The sequence below is a fragment of the Lithobates pipiens genome, unplaced genomic scaffold (assembly GCF_037356315.1).
Source record: "Lithobates pipiens isolate NorthernLeopardFrog02 unplaced genomic scaffold, aLitPip1_a1.2 Scaffold_8, whole genome shotgun sequence".
Lineage (NCBI taxonomy): Eukaryota > Metazoa > Chordata > Amphibia > Anura > Ranidae > Lithobates > Lithobates pipiens.
The window spans coordinates 692,930,097-692,951,390 of record NW_027507903.1 but is presented as its reverse complement, the minus strand read 5'-3'; the positions used below and the strand labels follow the sequence as shown (position 1 = coordinate 692,951,390).

The 21,294-nt window shown below is 48.7% G+C and overlaps 1 protein-coding gene across 1 annotated transcript in view; it reads left to right on the top strand.

The window, feature by feature from the left end:
• The window catches only part of LOC143962468 (disks large homolog 4-like), a gene marked incomplete in the record, with an annotated part of 306,432 nt that overhangs the window by 210,534 nt on the left and 74,604 nt on the right, over window positions 1-21,294 (top strand). Inside the window, 1 exon segment of the mRNA XM_077471743.1 lies at window positions 18,622-18,675. Coding sequence (XP_077327869.1) covers window positions 18,622-18,675 — 54 coding nt within the window.

Below are 21,294 nucleotides of genomic sequence, written 5' to 3'. Positions count from 1 at the left end.
TAATAGGATGCAGTGTGATGTATGGGGATATTATATAAGATATCTGGGGAGATGGTGTAATAGGATGCAGTGTGATGTATGGGGATATTATTTCGGATATCTGGGGGGATGGTGTAATAGGATGCAGTGTGGTGTATTGGGATATTATATCGGATATCTGGGGGGATGGTGTAATAGGATGCAGTGTGATGTATTGGGATATTATATAAGATATCTGGGGGGATGGTGTAATAGGATGCAGTGCGATGTATTGGGATATTATATAAGATATCTGGGGGGATGGTGTAATAGGATGCAGTGTGATGTATTGGGATATTATATAAGATATCTGGGGGGATGGTGTAATAGGATGCAGTGCGATGTATTGGGATATTATATAAGATATCTGGGGGGGGTGTAATAGGATGCAGTGTGGTGTATTGGGATATTATATAAGATATCTGGGGGGGGGGGGTGTAATAGGATGCAGTGTGATGTATTGAGATATTATATCGGATATCTGGGGGGGGGGTGGTGTAATAGGATGCAGTGTATTGGGATATTATATCGGATATCTGGGGGGATGGTGTAATAGGATGCAGTGTGATGTATTGGGATATTATATAAGATATCTGGGGGGATGGTGTAATAGGATGCAGTGTGATGTATTGGGATATTATATAAGATATCTGGGGGGATGGTGTAATAGGATGCAGTGTTATGTATGGGGATATTATATCGGATATCTGGGGGGATGGTGTAATAGGATGCAGTGTGGTGTGTTGGGATATTATATCGGATATCTGGGGGATGGTGTAATAGGATGCAGTGTGATGTATGGGGATATTATATCGGATATCTGGGGGATGGTGTAATAGGATGCAGTGTGGTGTATTGGGATATTATATAAGATATCTGGGTGGGGAGTGTAATAGGATGCAGTGTGATGTATGGGGATATTATATCGGATATCTGGGGGGGGGATGGTGTAATAGGATGCAGTGTGATGTATGGGGATATTATATCGGATATCTGGGGGGGGGGGGGATGGTGTAATAGGATGCAGTGTGATGTGTTGGGATATTATATCGGATATCTGGGGGGATGGTGTAATAGGATGCAGTGTGATGTATTGGGATATTATATTGGATATCTGGGGGGATGGTGTAATAGGATGCAGTGTGATGTATTGGGATATTATATAAGATATCTGGGGGGATGGTGTAATAGGATGCAGTGTGATGTATGGGGATATTATATCGGATATCTGGGGGGGGGGGATGGTGTAATAGGATGCAGTGTGATGTGTTGGGATATTATATCGGATATCTGGGGGGATGGTGTAATAGGAGGCAGTGTGGTGTATTGGGATATTATATTGGATATCTGGGGGGATGGTGTAATAGGATGCAGTGTGATGTATTGGGATATTATATAAGATATCTGGGGGGATGGTGTAATAGGATGCAGTGTGTTGTATTGGGATATTATATAAGATATCTGGGGGGATGGTGTAATAGGATGCAGTGTGATGTATTGGGATATTATATTGGATATCTGGGGGGATGGTGTAATAGGATGCAGTGTGATGTATGGGGATATTATATCGGATATCTGGGGGGGGGGGGGGGTGTAATACGATGCAGTGTGGTGTATTGGGATATTATATAAGATATCTGGGGGCATGGTGTAATAGGATGCAGTGTGGTGTATTGGGATATTATATAAGATATCTGGGGGGATGGTGTAATAGGATGCAGTGTGATGTATTGGGATATTATATAAGATATCTGGGGGGATGGTGTAATAGGATGCAGTGTGATGTATTGGGATATTATATAAGATATCTGGGGGGATGGTGTAATAGGATGCAGTGTGATGTATTGGGATATTATATTGGATATCTGGGGGGATGGTGTAATAGGATGCAGTGTGATGTATTGGGATATTATATAAGATATCTGGGGGGATGGTGTAATAGGATGCAGTGTGATGTATGGGGATATTATATCGGATATCTGGGGGGGGGGGGGATGGTGTAATAGGATGCAGTGTCATGTATGGGGATATTATATCTGATATCTGGGTGGATGGTGTAATAGGAGGCAGTGTGGTGTATTGGGATATTATATTGGATATCTGGGGGGATGGTGTAATAGGATGCAGTGTGTTGTATTGGGATATTATATAAGATATCTGGGGGGATGGTGTAATAGGATGCAGTGTGATGTATTGGGATATTATATTGGATATCTGGGGGGATGGTGTAATAGGATGCAGTGTGATGTATGGGGATATTATATCGGATATCTGGGGGGGGGGGTGTAATACGATGCAGTGTGGTGTATTGGGATATTATATAAGATATCTGGGGGCATGGTGTAATAGGATGCAGTGTGGTGTATTGGGATATTATATAAGATATCTGGGGGGATGGTGTAATAGGATGCAGTGTGATGTATTGGGATATTATATAAGATATCTGGGGGGATGGTGTAATAGGATGCAGTGTGATGTATGGGGATATTATATCGGATATCTGGGGGGGGGGTGTAATAGGATGCAGTGTGATGTATGGGGATATTATATCGGATATCTGGGGGGGGGGGGGGTGTAATAGGATGCAGTGTGATGTATGGGGATATTATATCGGATATCTGGGGGGGGGGGATGGTGTAATAGGATGCAGTGTGATGTATGGGGATATTATATCGGATATCTGGGGGGGGGATGGTGTAATAGGATGCAGTGTGATGTATGGGGATATTATATCGGATATCTGGGGGGGGGTGTAATAGGATGCAGTGTGATGTATGGGGATATTATATCGGATATCTGGGGGGGGGATGGTGTAATAGGATGCAGTGTGATGTATGGGGGTATTATATCGGATATCTGGGGGGATGGTGTAATAGGATGCAGTGTGATGTATGGGGATATTATATCTTATATCTGGGGGGGGGATGGTGTAATAGGATGCAGTGTGATGTATGGGGATATTATATCGGATATCTGGGGGGGGGATGGTGTAATAGGATGCAGTGTGATGTATGGGGATATTATATCGGATATCTGGGGGGATGGTGTAATAGGATGCAGTGTGATGTATGGGGATATTATATCGGATATCTGGGGGGGGGGGTGGTGTAATAGGATGCAGTGTGATGTGTTGGGATATTATATCGGATATCTGGGGGGGGGGATGGTGTAATAGGATGCAGTGTGATGTATTGGGATATTATATAAGATATCTGGGGGGATGGTGTAATAGGATGCAGTGTGATGTATTGGGATATTATATTGGATATCTGGGGGGATGGTGTAATAGGATGCAGTGTGATGTATGGGGATATCATATCGGATATCTGGGGGGGGGGTGTAATACGATGCAGTGTGGTGTATTGGGATATTATATAAGATATCTGGGGGCATGGTGTAATAGGATGCAGTGTGGTGTATTGGGATATTATATCGGATATCTGGGGGGATGGTGTAATAGGATGCAGTGTGATGTATGGGGATATTATATCGGATATCTGGGGGGGGGGTGGTGTAATAGGATGCAGTGTGATGTATTGGGATATTATATCGGACATCTGGGGGGATGGTGTAATAGGATGCAGTGTGATGTATTGGGATATTATATCGGATATCTGGGGGGATGGTGTAATAGGATGCAGTGTGATGTATTGGGATATTATATCGGATATCTGGGGGGATGGTGTAATAGGATGCAGTGTGATGTATGGGGATATTATATCGGATATCTGGGGGGATGGTGTAATAGGATGCAGTGTGGTGTATGGGGATATTATATCGGATATCTGGGGGGGGGGATGGTGTAATAGGATGCAGTGTGGTGTATGGGGATATTATATCGGATATCTGGGGGGATGGTGTAATAGGATGCAGTGTGATGTATTGGGATATTATATCGGATATCTGGGGGGATGGTGTAATAGGATGCAGTGTGATGTATGGGGATATTATATATTCCGTGACCTCCGATACTCATCACACCTCCCGGACTGAGGAATAGAATCTCTTCCTGTACATCCCAGAGGAGGAAATGACCCAGATTCTGGAGATGACCCATTTCACCTCCTATAAACTTTGCACTGCTTAGAATTCTTCCCAGGACCAAGGAGGAGATGGAGACAGAGTAATGCTCATCTCCCCTCGCCTGCTATATGACCCCCACATACCCGCCCTCGGGGGTGGAAGAGCAACGTCTACAATTCTGCTGAGATGATCCGCATTTGTTGGTTTATCTTTCTCAGAAAGACAGAAAGTGGTTGTAAAGGCAGAAAAAGTTTTTTTTACCTGAATGCATTTCTCTGATCTAAGATAAAAAACCTTTATCTGTCTGTGCACCCCTGAAAAACACTTACCTGGCACCGGTTGATCCAGTGATGTCCCATCCCCCTCTTCTCGTCCTCTTTTCATAAATGACACAGGCAGCAGTGGCAGCCATTGGCTCCTGACAATCAAATCATGGGGCGAGGGAGCGGGTGACAGGGCGGAAGTGAGTTACTTACTATGGGGGCCCTCCAAGAAGAGGAGGGTCCAGGAACACCGGCGCATGACCCAAGAAGAGGAGGAGCCAGGAGCACCAAGTGGGGGACCTGAGAAGAAGAGGACCCAGGAAGGCCAGTGGGGGACCCAAGAAGAGGAGGAGCCAGGAGCACCAAGTGGGGGACCCGAGAAGAAGAGGACCCAGGAAGGTCAGCGGGGGACCCAAGAAGAGGAGGAGCCAGGAGCACCAAGTGGGGGACCTGAGAAGAAGAGGACCCAGGAATGCCAGCGGGGGACCCAAGAAGAGGAGGATCACCAAGTGGGGATGACCGAGAAGAAGAGGACCCAGGAAGGCCAGCGGGGGACCCAAGAAGAGGAGGAGCCAGGAGCACCAAGTGGGGGACTCAAGAAGAGGACTCAGGAAGGCCAGCGGGAGACTCAAGAAAAGGAGCCAGGAGCACCAAGTGGGGGACCGGAGAAGAAGAGGACCCAGGAAGGCCAGCGGGGGACCCAAGCAGAGGAGGAGCCAGGAGCACCAAGTGCGGGACCCGAGAAGAAGAGGACCCAGGAAGGCCAGTGGGGGACCCAAGAAGAGGAGGAGCCAGGAGCACCAAGTGGGGGACCAGAAAAGAAGAGGACCCAGGAAGGCCAGTGGAAGAAGAGGACCCAGGAAGGCCAGTGGGGGACCCAAGAAAAGGAGGAGCCAGGAGCACCAAGTGGGGGACCTGAGAAGAAGAGGACCCAGGAAGGCCAGTGGAAGAAGAGGACCCAGGAAGGCCAGTGGGGGACCCAAGAAAAGGAGGAGCCAGGAGCACCAAGTGGGGGACCCGAGAAGAAGAGGACCCAGGAAGGCCAGCGGGGGACCCAAGAAGAGGAGGATCACCAAGTGGGGATGACCGAGAAGAAGAGGACCCAGGAAGGCCAGCGGGGGACCCAAGAAGAGGAGGAGCCAGGAGCACCAAGTGGGGGACTCAAGAAGAAGAGGACTCAGGAAGGCCAGCGGGAGACCCAAGAAAAGGAGCCAGGAGCACCAAGTGGGGGACCGGAGAAGAAGAGGACCCAGGAAGGCCAGCGGGGGACCCAAGCAGAGGAGGAGCCAGGAGCACCAAGTGGGGGACCAGAGAAGAAGAGGACCCAGGAAGGCCAGTGGAAGAAGAGGACCCAGGAAGGCCAGTGGGGGACCCAAGAAGAGGAGGAGCCAGGAGCACCAAGTGGGGGACCTGAGAAGAAGAGGACCCAGAAAGGCCAGTGGGGGACCCAAGAAGAGGAGGAGCCAGGAGCACCAAGTGGGGGACCTGAGAAGAAGAGGACCCAGAAAGGCCAGCGGGGGACCCAAGAAGAGGAGGTTTGGGGCTGCTCTGTGCAATACCATTACACAGAGCAGGTACGTATCACGTGTTTATTACTTTTCTTTAAAAAAAATAACCTTTACAATCACTTTTACATTTGAGCACTGGTCCGCACTAACTAGTCCAAATAATTGTGGACATCGGACCATCACACCTATAGGAGCTTGTTAGACCGCCCATTCCCGACCTATGACAAATAAAGTGGTAGTAAAGTGGGCAATTGCAAAATCCGCTGAGCTCTAGAGGTCTCTTCTGTCATAAACATCCCCCTTTCCTGTCAGCCAGTAATGTGATCTGGGCCGCACATTTATGGCCCGCTCTGTGTGCCGCAGCAATGTGACTCATGCACACGCGTGGGAGTGATGTCACCTCAGTCTGGCCATTCAAGAGGCCTGAAGATACGAAACCCGGAAGCTAGACCTGGTGAAGACGGGTGCGACGTGTGCGCCAGAGGGAGCTGTGACAGCGCTGCACTGGAGGGCTCCATTCGTAGGTAAGTCTGTCATAATGGACTAGTATGCAGAGCACTCTCCACAAGATTTCGGAGGGGTCTGAGGTAGGGCTGCAGCTAACGATTGTTTTCATGATTGATTAGTGCGCCCATTTGTGGGGTCAGGTAGTCATTTTGGAGGAGAAGAACCTGGCTTAACATCAGCATTCCAATTCCTCCCAATGGTGTCCAGTAGGATTGGGATTGTGTTGGTAGATGAGGAAAACTCTAGCCAGTAAGGAGAACAATAATAACCTTATTCATGTATGACCTCAAACGTGGCCAACGTGTCTCAGGGAATTAGGACTGCCCCACGTCAGGACTTTGCCAGTCTTGGATTTGTTGGTCATGGGAACCCAGACAGGTGTTGAGTTGGGTTGAGGTCAGGGCTCTAAACAGGACACTGAGCAAACAAGTAGGACAAAACTCTGGATAGCCGCACACTGGGAAAAAGACTTGAAATCCCATCTTTAATTGACACAACGTGGGTCATATCAAAACAAGATCAAAAAATACACAGCAAAAGGAATAACAGGGTACAGGAAAATATCGTGATTTTGTTTTGATGTGACCCACGTTGTTCCAATTAAAGATGGGATTTCAAGTCTTCTTTCCAGTGTGCGGCTATCCAGCTTTTTTGCTCAGTGTGTGTGTAATGGTCAGCACCTGGGGCTCATCAATAGGAGACAGAGCTTCAGTCCTCGAGGATTACCTTGGAGCGGTGGTTCATCCTTTCTAAACAGGACACTCGAGTCTCTCCACACCAAACCATGGTCACACCGTGTCTTTATGAAGCTGGTTTTGTATTCGGGGGGGGGGGGCACAGTCATGCTTTGTACACGGGGGGCACAGTCATGCTGGAACAGAAAAGGGTCTTCAAACTGTTACAAGAAGGTTGGAAGAGCACAATTATCCACCATGTCTTTGTATGATGGAGGATCACCGGGACCCTTCACTGGAGACACCTGAACTAATCTGGGAGGGGGGTTCACCGACCTATAGTATATCCATCAAGATGGATAGCCTATAACCATTCGAGGGTAAAGTTGTTTAATCATGAGCTTGCAAGGAGAGGGCTGATGTTGGATGAGAAGACCTGGCTCACTGTTGGTGTTCCAATCCATCCCAAAGGTTTTGAGTAGGTTTGAGGTCCAGGGCTCTGTGCGGGACACTCGAGTTCCCCCACACCAAACTGGTCACATCGTGTCTTTATGGAGCTGGCTGGCTTTGTAAACCAGTTGCACAGTCAGGGGCGGATTGGGCCAGGGGCAATTACCCCCTGGGCCGCGCTGATGTCCTGTAAAAAAAGGCTGCACCCATTGGTGGAACTACCACGTTCGCAAAAAGGTCACACTTGTGACTGGGCCCCGGTGTTCGTCACTGGCGGGGGACCCCAAGCAGTGTTGCCAGTGAAAAAAAGGGCACATTTCTGCTGTCTGTAAACAGCCCTACACTGCTGTCCATCAGCAGCCCTAGCAGGTCGCCACTGGTAAGGTCCACGAAGGGGGGTGTGGGGGGGAGGGGAGAAGAAGCTCAGAGACAAGTGTGTGCAGTGACGATATGGGGCTTGGTGCCTTTCCTTTTAAAAGTGAATGCAAAGAGGGTGTGTGGGGGAGAGGAGAACCAAAGGCAATTATGGGAGGTTCTGTAGGGCAATCACTCAGTCTCTCTCTCTCTGAGGGGTGGGGTCACTGATGTAAGGGGCAAGTGGAGACCCTAAGGTAAGGGGGGGGCACTGATATAAAAGTCCCCCTTATATCAGTGTCCTCACTCCCCTCTTACATCAGTGAACCCCTTTACCTTGATGTATTCACTTTGCAGACTCTGGTGTAAAGGGGAACTCTGATGTAAGAACCCCTCTTACATCAAAATCAACTGAACAGTGCAAGGGGAAACTTTTCAGACTCGGAGGTAAGGAGGAACTTCGCAAACTCTTATGTAAGGGGTGGCTCTGGTGACCAGAGAACCTCTTACATCAGTTTCCCCCTAACACCACTTTCTGCAACAGTCTCCCTTGCATCCGAGTTAACAGAGTTCCCCTTTACATCAGGGTCCATAGAGCTCCCCTTTACATCTGGGTCCATAGAGTTCCCCTTTACATCAGGGTCCACAGAGTTCCCCTTTACATCAGGGTCCACAGAGCTCCCCTTTACATCTGGGTCCACAGAGTTCCCCTTTACATCAGGGTCCACAGAGCTCCCCTTTACATCTGGGTCCATAGAGTTCCCCTTTACATCAGGGTCCACAGAGCTTCCCTTTACATCTGGGTCCACAGAGTTCCCCTTTACATCAGAGTCCACAGAGCTTCCCTTTACATCTGGGTCCATAGAGTTCCCCTTTACATCAGGGTCCACAGAGCTTCCCTTTACATCTGGGTCCATAGAGTTCCCCTTTACATCAGGGTCCACAGAGTTCCCCTTTACATCAGGGTCCACAGAGTTCCCCTTTACATCAGGGTCCACAGAGTTCCCCTTTACATCAGGGTCCACAGAGCTTCCCTTTACATCTGGGTCCATAGAGTTCCCCTTTACATCAGGGTCCACAGAGCTTCCCTTTACATCTGGGTCCATAGAGTTCCCCTTTACATCAGGGTCCACAGAGTTCCCCTTTACATCTGGGTCCATAGAGTTCCCCTTTACATCAGGGTCCACAGAGTTCCCCTTTACATCAGGGTCCACAGAGTTCCCCTTTACATCAGAGTCCACAGAGTTCCCCCCTTTTACTCTAAGGCAAACCCTGTGGGCTCTGATGTATTGTAAAGGGGAAGTTTGATGTAAAAGGGGACTCTGGGAACTCTGATGTAAGAGGGATTCTAATGTACTTAAAGGGCAAGAAGGGGCCCCCTGCAGAACACGTGAAAGGGTCCCACTGAAGGACCATAGTAAAAAGTGTCCCACAATTGGAGTAAAGGTCCCTGGGCTCAGAGGGACAGGCCCAGGACTTGGTCGGAGGGGCCTTTCATGGTTTTTTGTGGCAGGGTACTGAAGGTTCTAGTTACGCCTCTGGCCACACCGCTTCCACTGCAGACATGCCTAAAGGCTTCCTGGTGAAGAGGAGTAAAAAGTCCCCACTGGTGTCCTACCGAGTGCGGGATGAGGAGAAGAGCTCAGGCTGCCCTCCCCGGGCATGGATGGTGTACGCTGTGTCCAAGCAGAGGCCGGCTCCGTGCCCCACTGGAGGCTCTTCTCCCCCGACCGAGCTGCCCCGGTTCCCACCTCCGGCCACCCCCCGCCGGCCAGTTTGGGAACCCGGAGTTGATGCAGAAGGCGCTGTCCAGCCCGACCCGCCTGGTGGGAAGAGAGAGTACCTGGAGTGGAGCTTCAGCCTGGAATGGGGGTCATTTCGCTGCACCATGGGCCTCTGGGTTGTACTTGTCCCCTGGGCTAAAAGTTGCCAGTCAGCCCCAGGGCACAGACTTCACCAAACTGTTACCACAAGACTGGAGAAGCTCTTGCTTACAATGACTTTGTATGATGGAGTATTCCCAGGACCCTTCACTAGAGACACCTGAATCCCATCATTTGGTGGGCGGGGGGGGGGGGGGGGATGCATATGTTTGACAATGTAGGTTACCTCAATATGTTCCCTGCATACCAGAGGAAATTTTATATCAGGCTGACACAAGTTGGATGAAAGTCTAGCCCAGTGCGGAGCTTTGGGTCAGCGTGTAAATCTCCGTGCAAAGATGTTGAGTGTTTCAGTAATTCACACACCTCCGATGAGAGGAAGAGGAACGACTTTCCATATCTTCTCCGTCCATCCGACTCCTCCATCTTTACAATTATATGCTCACCATCGCATACTACTAACTCATGAGAATACTATTACAGATACTATGCTGAGACTTCTAATCCTCTGCACTCCATACAACACTTCGGAGCCCAGAAACCTAGAATTGTGATGCAGCAAAAGTCCAAGTGGTCCATCCAGTCCCCCATCTTTTACATTTTTGGATTTATTTACTGTAGTTTGGAATCATTGTGCTTCTAACCCGTCTACCTGTTACCCAATATATAAAATCAAAGCCTGAATAGGGAAGGATTCAAACCTGTCAGTTTACTTGTTGCCATGTGTGTTCCTTTATCTTTTCTTCATTGTTTTGTATGTTCCTATCACTTTCAATGGTCAGCAGAACAAAAAGTGAGAGAGAGAGGGGGCACAGGCGGAACATAACAGGGTGAAACACTTCCACACTCCGTCTAAAACGAATAAAAGGTTTGGCTTTAGATGTACTTAAAGGTGCATTCCTGGCCCCCGGGAGCTGATCTCCAAGGTGGCAGCCCTGACCGAGCCCAGGGACGTGCTTGGTGCACGTGGTGTGTGCGTTCTTTTCTGTCAGTGTTTATATTAATGGAAATACTGGCCGATACATACAAGAGAACATCAACAATGCCCAACAGATCCCACCATCTCCAACATCACCCCCAATGCTCGTACATACAAGAGAACATCAACAATGCCCAACAGATCCCATCATCTCCAACATCACCCCCAATGCTGGTCCATACAAGAGAACATGAACAATGTCCAACAGATCCCACCATCTCCAACATCATCCCCAATGCTGATACATACAAGAGAACATCAACAATGCCCAACAGATCCCACCATCTCCAACATCATCCCCAATGCTGATACATACAAGAGAACATCAACAATGCCCAACAGATCCCACCATCTCCAACATCATCCCCAATGCTGATACATACAAGAGAACATCAACAATGCCCAACAGATCCCACCATCTCCAACATCATCCCCAATGCTGATACATACAAGAGAACATCAACAATGCCCAACAGATCCCACCATCTCCAACATCATCCCCAATGCTGATACATACAAGAGAACATCAACAATGCCCAACAGATCCCACCATCTCCAACATCATCCCCAATGCTGATACATACAAGAGAACATCAACAATGCCTAACAGATCCCATCATCTCCAACATCATCCCCAATGCTGATACATACAAGAGAACATGAACAATGCCCAACAGATCCCATCATCTCCAACATCATCCCCAATGCTGATACATACAAGAGAACATCAACAATGCCCAACAGATCCCACCATCTCCAACATCATCCCCAATGCTGATACATACAAGAGAACATCAACAATGCCCAACAGATCCCACCATCTCCAACATCATCCCCAATGCTGATACATACAAGAGAACATCAACAATGCCCAACAGATCCCACCATCTCCAACATCATCCCCAATGCTGATACATACAAGAGAACATCAACAATGCCCAACAGATCCCACCATCTCCAACATCATCCCCAATGCTGATACATACAAGAGAACATCAACAATGCCCAACAGATCCCACCATCTCCAACATCATCCCCAATGCTGATACATACAAGAGAACATCAACAATGCCCAACAGATCCCACCATCTCCAACATCATCCCCAATGCTGGTACATACAAGAGAACATCAACAATGCCTAACAGATCCCATCATCTCCAACATCATCCCCAATGCTGATACATACAAGAGAACATGAACAATGCCCAACAGATCCCATCATCTCCAACATCACCCCCAATGCTGATACATACAAGAGAACATGAACAATGCCCAACAGATCCCACCATCTCCAACATCACCCCCAATGCTGGTACATACAAGAGAACATCAACAATGCCTAACAGATCCCATCATCTCCAACATCACCCCCAATGCTGGTACATACAAGAGAACATCAACAATGCCCAACAGATCCCACCATCTCCAACATCACCCCCAATGCTGGTCCATACAAGAGAACATGAACAATGCCTAACAGATCCCACCATCTCCAACATCACCCCCAATGCTGGTCCATACAAGAGAACATCAACAATGCCCAACAGATCCCACCATCTCCAACATCATCCCCAATGCTGGTCCATACAAGAGAACATCAACAATGCCCAACAGATCCCACCATCTCCAACATCATCCCCAATGCTGATACATACAAGAGAACATCAACAATGCCTAACAGATCCCATCATCTCCAACATCATCCCCAATGCTGATATAATGCCTAACAGATCCCTCATCCCATCTTCTCCAACATCATCCCCAATGCTGGTACATACAAGAGAACATGAACAATGCCTAACAGATCCCACCATCTCCAACATCATCCCCAATGCTGGTACATACAAGAGAACATGAACAATGCCTAACAGATCCCATCATCTCCAACATCATCCCCAATGCTGATACATACAAGAGAACATCAACAATGCCCAACAGATCCCATCATCTCCAACATCATCCCCAATGCTGATACATACAAGAGAACATGAACAATGCCCAACAGATCCCACCATCTCCAACATCATCCCCAATGCTGGTCCATACAAGAGAACATGAACAATGCCTAACAGATCCCACCATCTCCAACATCATCCCCAATGCTGGTCCATACAAGAGAACATGAACAATGCCCAACAGATCCCACCATCTCCAACATCTTCCCCAATGCTGATACATACAAGAGAACATGAACAATGCCTAACAGATCCCACCATCTCCAGCATCACCCCCAATGCTGGTCCATACAAGAGAACATGAACAATGCCTAACAGATCCCACCATCTCCAACATCATCCCCAATGCTGGTCCATACAAGAGAACATGAACAATGCCCAACAGATCCGACCATCTCCAACATCATCCCCAATGCTGATACATACAAGAGAACATCAACAATGCCTAACAGATCCCATCATCTCCAACATCATCCTCAATGCTGGTCCATACAAGAGAACATCAATAATGCCTAACAGATCCCACCATCTCCAACATCATCCTCAATGCTGATACATACAAGAGAACATCAACAATGCCCAACAGATCCCACCATCTCCAACATCATCCCCAATGCTGATACATACAAGAGAACATCAACAATGCCCAACAGATCCCACCATCTCCAACATCATCCCCAATGCTGGTACATACAAGAGAACATCAACAATGCCTAACAGATCCCACCATCTCCAACATCATCCTCAATGCTGATACATACAAGAGAACATGAACAATGCCCAACAGATCCCTCATCCCATCTTCTCCAACATCTTCCCCAATACTGGTCCATACAAGAGAACATGAACAATGCCTAACAGATCCCACCATCTCCAGCATCACCCCCAATGCTGGTCCATACAAGAGAACATGAACAATGCCTAACAGATCCCATCATCTCCAACATCATCCTCAATGCTGGTCCATACAAGAGAACATGAACAATGCCTAACAGATCCCACCATCTCCAACATCATCCCCAATGCTGGTACATACAAGAGAACATGAACAATGCCCAACAGATCCCACCATCTCCAACATCATCCCCAATGCTGATACATACAAGAGAACATGAACAATGCCTAACAGATCCCATCATCTCCAACATCATCCCCAATGCTGGTACATACAAGAGAACATGAACAATGCCCAACAGATCCCACCATCTCCAACATCATCCCCAATGCTGATACATACAAGAGAACATGAACAGTGCCCAACAGATCCCTCATCCCATCTTCTCCAACATCATCCTCAATGCTGATACATACAAGAGAACATGAACAATGCCTAACAGATCCCACCATCTCCAGCATCACCCCCAATGCTGGTCCATACAAGAGAACATGAACAATGCCTAACAGATCCCACCATCTCCAACATCATCCCCAATGCTGGTCCATACAAGAGAACATGAACAATGCCCAACAGATCCCACCATCTCCAACATCATCCCCAATGCTGGTCCATACAAGAGAACATCAACAATGCCTAACAGATCCCATCATCTCCAACATCATCCTCAATGCTGGTCCATACAAGAGAACATCAATAATGCCTAACAGATCCCACCATCTCCAACATCATCCCCAATGCTGATACATACAAGAGAACATGAACAATGCCCAACAGATCCCACCATCTCCAACATCATCCTCAATCCTGGTACATACAAGAGAACATCAACAATGCCTAACAGATCCCACCATCTCCAACATCATCCCCAATGCTGATACATACAAGAGAACATGAACAATGCCCAACAGATCCCACCATCTCCAACATCATCCTCAATCCTGGTACATACAAGAGAACATCAACAATGCCTAACAGATCCCACCATCTCCAACATCATCCCCAATGCTGGTCCATACAAGAGAACATGAACAATGCCCAACAGATCCCTCATCCCATCTTCTCCAACATCATCCCCAATGCTGATACATACAAGAGAACATGAACAATGCCCAACAGATCCCACCATCTCCAACATCTTCCCCAATGCTGGTCCATACAAGAGAACATGAACAATGCCCAACAGATCCCACCATCTCCAACATCATCCCCAATGCTGGTCCATACAAGAGAACATCAACAATGCCTAACAGATCCCACCATCTCCAGCATCACCCCAATGCTGGTCCATACAAGAGAACATGAACAATGCCTAACAGATCCCACCATCTCCAACATCATCCCCAATGCTGGTCCATACAAGAGAACATGAACAATGCCCAACAGATCCCACCATCTCCAACATCATCCCCAATGCTGGTCCATACAAGAGAACATCAACAATGCCTAACAGATCCCACCATCCCCAATGCTGATACATACAAGAGAACATGAACAGTGCCCAACAGATCCCTCATCCCATCTTCTCCAACATCATCCTCAATGCTGATACATACAAGAGAACATGAACAATGCCTAAGGCCGCGTACACACGCGCGGACTGTTGGCCCAACTTTGTCCGTCCAACAGTTTGAGCGAATAGTCCGCTCAAACTTAGCATGGACGGACATGGCCACACACGACGAACGAACAGTTTGCTGAAACCGTGCGCGATGACGTGAACGGCACGTACGACGGGACGCAAAATACGACGTCCTATACACTGCATTATAACTTTCGGCTTGAAAATCCTTTCTGAGCATGCGCGGAACTTAGTTTGACGAACAAGCCTACACACGGGCGGACTGTTCGTTGAAACAAGGTTTCAGCGGACAGTTTTTCGGAATTTCCGTAAAACCTTGTCCGTCCAACTGTCCGCTGAAACTGTCCGCTGAAAGCCCACACACGAGCGGACTGTCCGCCCAAACACTGTTCAGCGGACAAGGTTGGGCCAACAGTCCGCGCGTGTGTACGCGGCCTAACAGATCCCACCATCTCCAACATCATCCCCAATGCTGGTATATACAAGAGAACATCAACAATGCCCAACAGATCCCACCATCTCCAACATCATCCTCAATCCTGGTACATACAAGAGAACATGAACAGTGCCCAACAGATCCCTCATCCCATCTTCTCCAACATTATCCCCAATGCTGGTACATACAAGAGAACATCAACAATGCCTAACAGATCCCACCATCTCCAACATCATCCCCAATGCTGGTACATACAAGAGAACATCAACAATGCCCAACAGATCCCATCATCTCCAATGCTGATACATACAAGAGAACATGAACAGTGCCCAACAGATCCCTCATCCCATCTTCTCCAACATCATCCTCAATGCTGATACATACAAGAGAACATGAACAATGCCTAACAGATCCCACCATCTCCAACATCATCCCCAATGCTGATACATACAAGAGAACATCAACAATGCCCAACAGATCCCTCATCCCATCTTCTCCAACATCATCCTCAATGCTGATACATACAAGAGAACATCAACAATGCCCAACAGATCCCACCATCTCCAACATCATCCCCAATGCTGGTACATACAAGAGAACATCAACAATGCCCAACAGATCCCATCATCTCCAACATCACCCCCAATGCTGATACATACAAGAGAACATCAACAATGCCTAACAGATCCCACCATCTCCAACATCACCCCCAATGCTGATATATACAAGAGAACATCAACAATGCCCAACAGATCCCTCATCCCATCTTCTCCAACATCATCCTCAATGCTGATACATACAAGAGAACATCAACAATGCCCAACAGATCCCTCATCCCATCTTCTCCAACATCATCCTCAATGCTGATACATACAAGAGAACATCAACAATGCCTAACAGATCCCACCATCTCCAACATCACCCCCAATGCTGATACATACAAGAGAACATGAACAGTGCCCAACAGATCCCACCATCTCCAACATCTTCCCCAGTGCTGGTCCATACAAGAGAACATGAACAATGCCTAACAGATCCCTCATCTCCAACATCATCCTCAATGCTGGTACATACAAGAGAACATCAACAATGCCCAACAGATCCCATCATCTCCAACATCATCCTCAATGCTGGTACATACAAGAGAACATCAACAATGCCCAACAGATCCCATCATCTCCAACATCATCCCCAATGCTGGTCCATACAAGAGAACATGAACAATGCCCAACAGATCCCTCATCCCATCTTCTCCAACATCATCCCCAATGCTGATACATACAAGAGAACATGAACAATGCCCAACAGATCCCACCATCTCCAACATCTTCCCCAATGCTGATACATACAAGAGAACATCAACAATGCCTAACAGATCCCACCATCTCCAACATCACCCCCAATGCTGATACATACAAGAGAACATGAACAGTGCCCAACAGATCCCTCATCCCATCTTCTCCAACATCATCCTCAATGCTGATACATACAAGAGAACATGAACAATGCCCAACAGATCCCATCATCTCCAACATCATCCCCAATGCTGATACATACAAGAGAACATCAACAATGCCTAACAGATCCCACCATCTCCAACATCACCCCCAATGCTGATACATACAAGAGAACATGAACAGTGCCCAACAGATCCCTCATCCCATCTTCTCCAACATCATCCCCAATGCTGGTACATACAAGAGAACATGAATAGTGCCCAACAGATCCCTCATCCCATCTTCTCCAACATCATCCTCAATGCTGGTACATACAAGAGAACATGAACAATGCCCAACAGATCCCATCATCTCCAACATCACCCCCAATGCTGGTACATACAAGAGAACATGAACAATGCCCAACAGATCCCTCATCCCATCTTCTCCAACATCATCCCCAATGCTGATACATACAAGAGAACATGAACAATGCCCAACAGATCCCATCATCTCCAACATCATCCCCAATGCTGGTCCATACAAGAGAACATGAACAATGCCCAACAGATCCCACCATCTCCAACATCATCCCCAATGCTGATACATACAAGAGAACATGAACAATGCCCAACAGATCCCATCATCTCCAACATCATCCCCAATGCTGGTACATACAAGAGAACATGAACAATGCCCAACAGATCCCATCATCTCCAACATCATCCCCAATGCTGGTCCATACAAGAGAACATGAACAATGCCCAACAGATCCCACCATCTCCAACATCATCCCCAATGCTGGTACATACAAGAGAACATGAACAATGCCCAACAGATCCCATCATCTCCAACATCACCCCCAATGCTGGTACATACAAGAGAACATGAACAATGCCTAACAGATCCCACCATCTCCAACATCATCCCCAATGCTGATACATACAAGAGAACATGAACAATGCCCAACAGATCCCTCATCCCATCTTCTCCAACATCATCCCCAATGCTGGTACATACAAGAGAACATCAACAATGCCCAACAGATCCCACCATCTCCAACATCATTCCCAATGCTGGTACATACAAGAGAACATGAACAATGCCTAACAGATCCCACCATCTCCAGCATCATCCCCAATGCTGATACATACAAGAGAACATGAACAATGCCCAACAGATCCCACCATCTCCAACATCATCCCCAATGCTGATACATACAAGAGAACATGAACAATGCCCAACAGATCCCACCATCTCCAACATCATCCCCAATGCTGATACATACAAGAGAACATGAACAATGCCCAACAGATCCCACCATCTCCAACATCATCCCCAATGCTGGTCCATACAAGAGAACATGAACAATGCCCAACAGATCCCATCATCTCCAACATCATCCCCAATGCTGGTACATACAAGAGAACATCAACAATGCCCAACAGATCCCATTCCAACATTGAGGACAGCATACAGATGTAGATGTGGAGTCACATTTCAGAGGCTGTTCTTGCCAAAACCAAAAAAGTTCCTTGGGGTTCACAAACTATTTCTCACATGTACTGTATATATAAACGATATGCTAAGTTTCTGAAAGCTGAGCTGTGATTGTTCATTTCAGAACATAATTAATGTATTTTCTTTTCTTCCACAGGCCAGTTCCCCTCCTGTGATTGTAAATACTGACACACTCGAAGCACCAGCATACGTAAGTAATGTCTGTTCCTCCTCCAGCATCCCAATACTGACCTACCTACCATGAGAACCCCCCCCCCCCATGAGGCTATCCTTCCCACTGCAGGGTGACAGAAGAGAGCTAGGAGTCTACCCTCCTCCTCCTGCAGGGTGACAGAAGAGAGCTAGGAGTCTACCCTCCTCCTCCTGCAGGGTGACAGAAGAGAGCTAGGAGTCTACCCTCCTCCTCCTGCAGGGGGACAGAAGAGAGCTAGGAGTCTGTCCTCCTCCTCCTGCAGGGTGACAGAAGAGAGCTAGGAGTCTGCCCTCCTCCTCCTGTAGGGTGACAGAAGAGGGCTAGGAGTCTACCCTCCTCCTCCTGCAGGGGGACAGAAGAGAGCTAGGAGTCTACCCTCCTCCTCCTGCAGGGGGACAGAAGAGGGCTAGGAGTCTACCCTCCTCCTCCTGCAGGGTGACAGAAGAGAGCTAGGAGTCTACCCTCCTCCTCCTGCAGGGGGACAGAAGAGAGCTAGGAGTCTACCCTCCTCCTCCTGCAGGGGGACAGAAGAGAGCTAGGAGTCTACCCTCCTCCTCCTGCAGGGGGACAGAAGAGAGCTAGGAGTCTACCCTCCTCCTCCTGCAGGGGGACAGAAGAGAGCTAGGAGTCTATCCTCCTCCTCCTGCAGGGTGACAGAAGAGAGCTAGGAGTCTGCCCTCCTCCTCCTGTAGGGTGACAGAAGAGGGCTAGGAGTCTGCCCTCCTCCTCCTGTAGGGTGACAGAAGAGGGCTAGGAGTCTACCCTCCTCCTGCAGGGTGACAGAAGAGAGCTAGGAGTCTACCCTCCTCCTCCTGCAGGGTGACAGAAGAGAGCTAGGAGTCTGCCCTCCTCCTCCTGTAGGGTGACAGAAGAGAGCTAGGAGTCTGCCCTCCTCCTCCTGTAGGGTGACAGAAGAGGGCTAGGAGTCTGTCCTCCTCCTCCTGTAGGGTGACAGAAGAGAGCTAGGAGTCTGCCCTCCTCCTCCTGTAGGGTGACAGAAGAGGGCTAGGAGTCTACCCTCCTCCTGCAGGGTGACAGAAGAGAGCTAGGAGTCTACCCTCCTCCTCCTGCAGGGTGACAGAAGAGAGCTAGGAGTCTGCCCTCCTCCTCCTGCAGGGTGACACAGTGACAGAAGAGGGCTATGAGTCTATCCTCCTCCTCCTGCAGGGTGACAGAAGAGAGCTAGGAGTCTGTCCTCCTCCTCCTGCAGGGTGACTCTGTGACAAAAGAGGGCTATGAGTCTGTCCTCCTCCTCCTGCAGGGTGACAGAAGAGGGCTAGGAGTCTACCCTCCTCCTGCAGGGTGAGAGAAGAGAGCTAGGAGTCTACCCTCCTCCTCCTGTAGGGTGACAGAAGAGGGCTAGGAGTCTACCCTACTTCTCCTGCAGGGTGACAGAAGAGAGCTAGGAGTCTACCCTCCTCCTCCTGTAGGGTGACAGAAGAGGGCTAGGAGTCTACCCTCCTCCTCCTGCAGGGTGACACAGTGACAGAAGAGGGCTATGAGTCTATCCTCCTCCTCCTGCAGGGTGACAGAAGAGAGCTAGGAGTCTACCCTCCTCCTCCTGCAGGGGGACAGAAGAGAGCTAGGAGTCTACCCTCCTCCTCCTGCAGGGTGACAGAAGAGGGCTAGGAGTATACCCTCCTCCTCCTGTAGGGTGACAGAAGAGAGCTAGGAGTCTACCCTCCTCCTCCTGCAGGGTGACAGAAGAGAGCTAGGAGTCTGCCCTCCTCCTCCTGTAGGGTGACAGAAGAGGGCTAGGAGTCTACCCTCCTCCTGCAGGGTGACAGAAGAGAGCTAGGAGTCTACCCTCCTCCTCCTGCAGGGTGACAGAAGAGAGCTAGGAGTCTACCCTCCTCCTCCTGCAGGGTGACAGAAGAGGGCTAGGAGTCTACCCTCCTCCTCCTGCAGGGGGACAGAAGAGAGCTAGGAGTCTACCCTCCTCCTCCTGCAGGGGGACAGAAGAGAGCTAGGAGTCTATCCTCCTCCTCCTGCAGGGTGACAGAAGAGAGCTAGGAGTCTGTCCTCCTCCTCCTGTAGGGTGACAGAAGAGGGCTAGGAGTCTACCCTCCTCCTGCAGGGTGACAGAAGAGAGCTAGGAGTCTACCCTCCTCCTCCTGCAGGGTGACAGAAGAGAGCTAGGAGTCTGCCCTCCTCCTCCTGTAGGGTGACAGAAGAGAGCTAGGAGTCTACCCTCCTCCTCCTGCAGGGGGACAGAAGAGAGCTAGGAGTCTATCCTCCTCCTCCTGCAGGGTGACAGAAGAGAGCTAGGAGTCTACCCTCCTCCTCCTGTAGGGTGACAGAAGAGGGCTAGGAGTCTACCCTCCTCCTGCAGGGTGACAGAAGAGAGCTAGGAGTCTACCCTCCTCCTCCTGCAGGGTGACAGAAGAGAGCTAGGAGTCTATCCTCCTCCTCCTGTAGGGTGACAGAAGAGAGCTAGGAGTCTGCCCTCCTCCTCCTGTAGGGTGACAGAAGAGGGCTAGGAGTCTACCCTCCTCCTGCAGGGTGACAGAAGAGAGCTAGGAGTCTACCCTCCTCCTCCTGCAGGGTGACAGAAGAGAGCTAGGAGTCTGCCCTCCTCCTCCTGTAGGGTGACAGAAGAGAGCTAGGAGTCTGCCC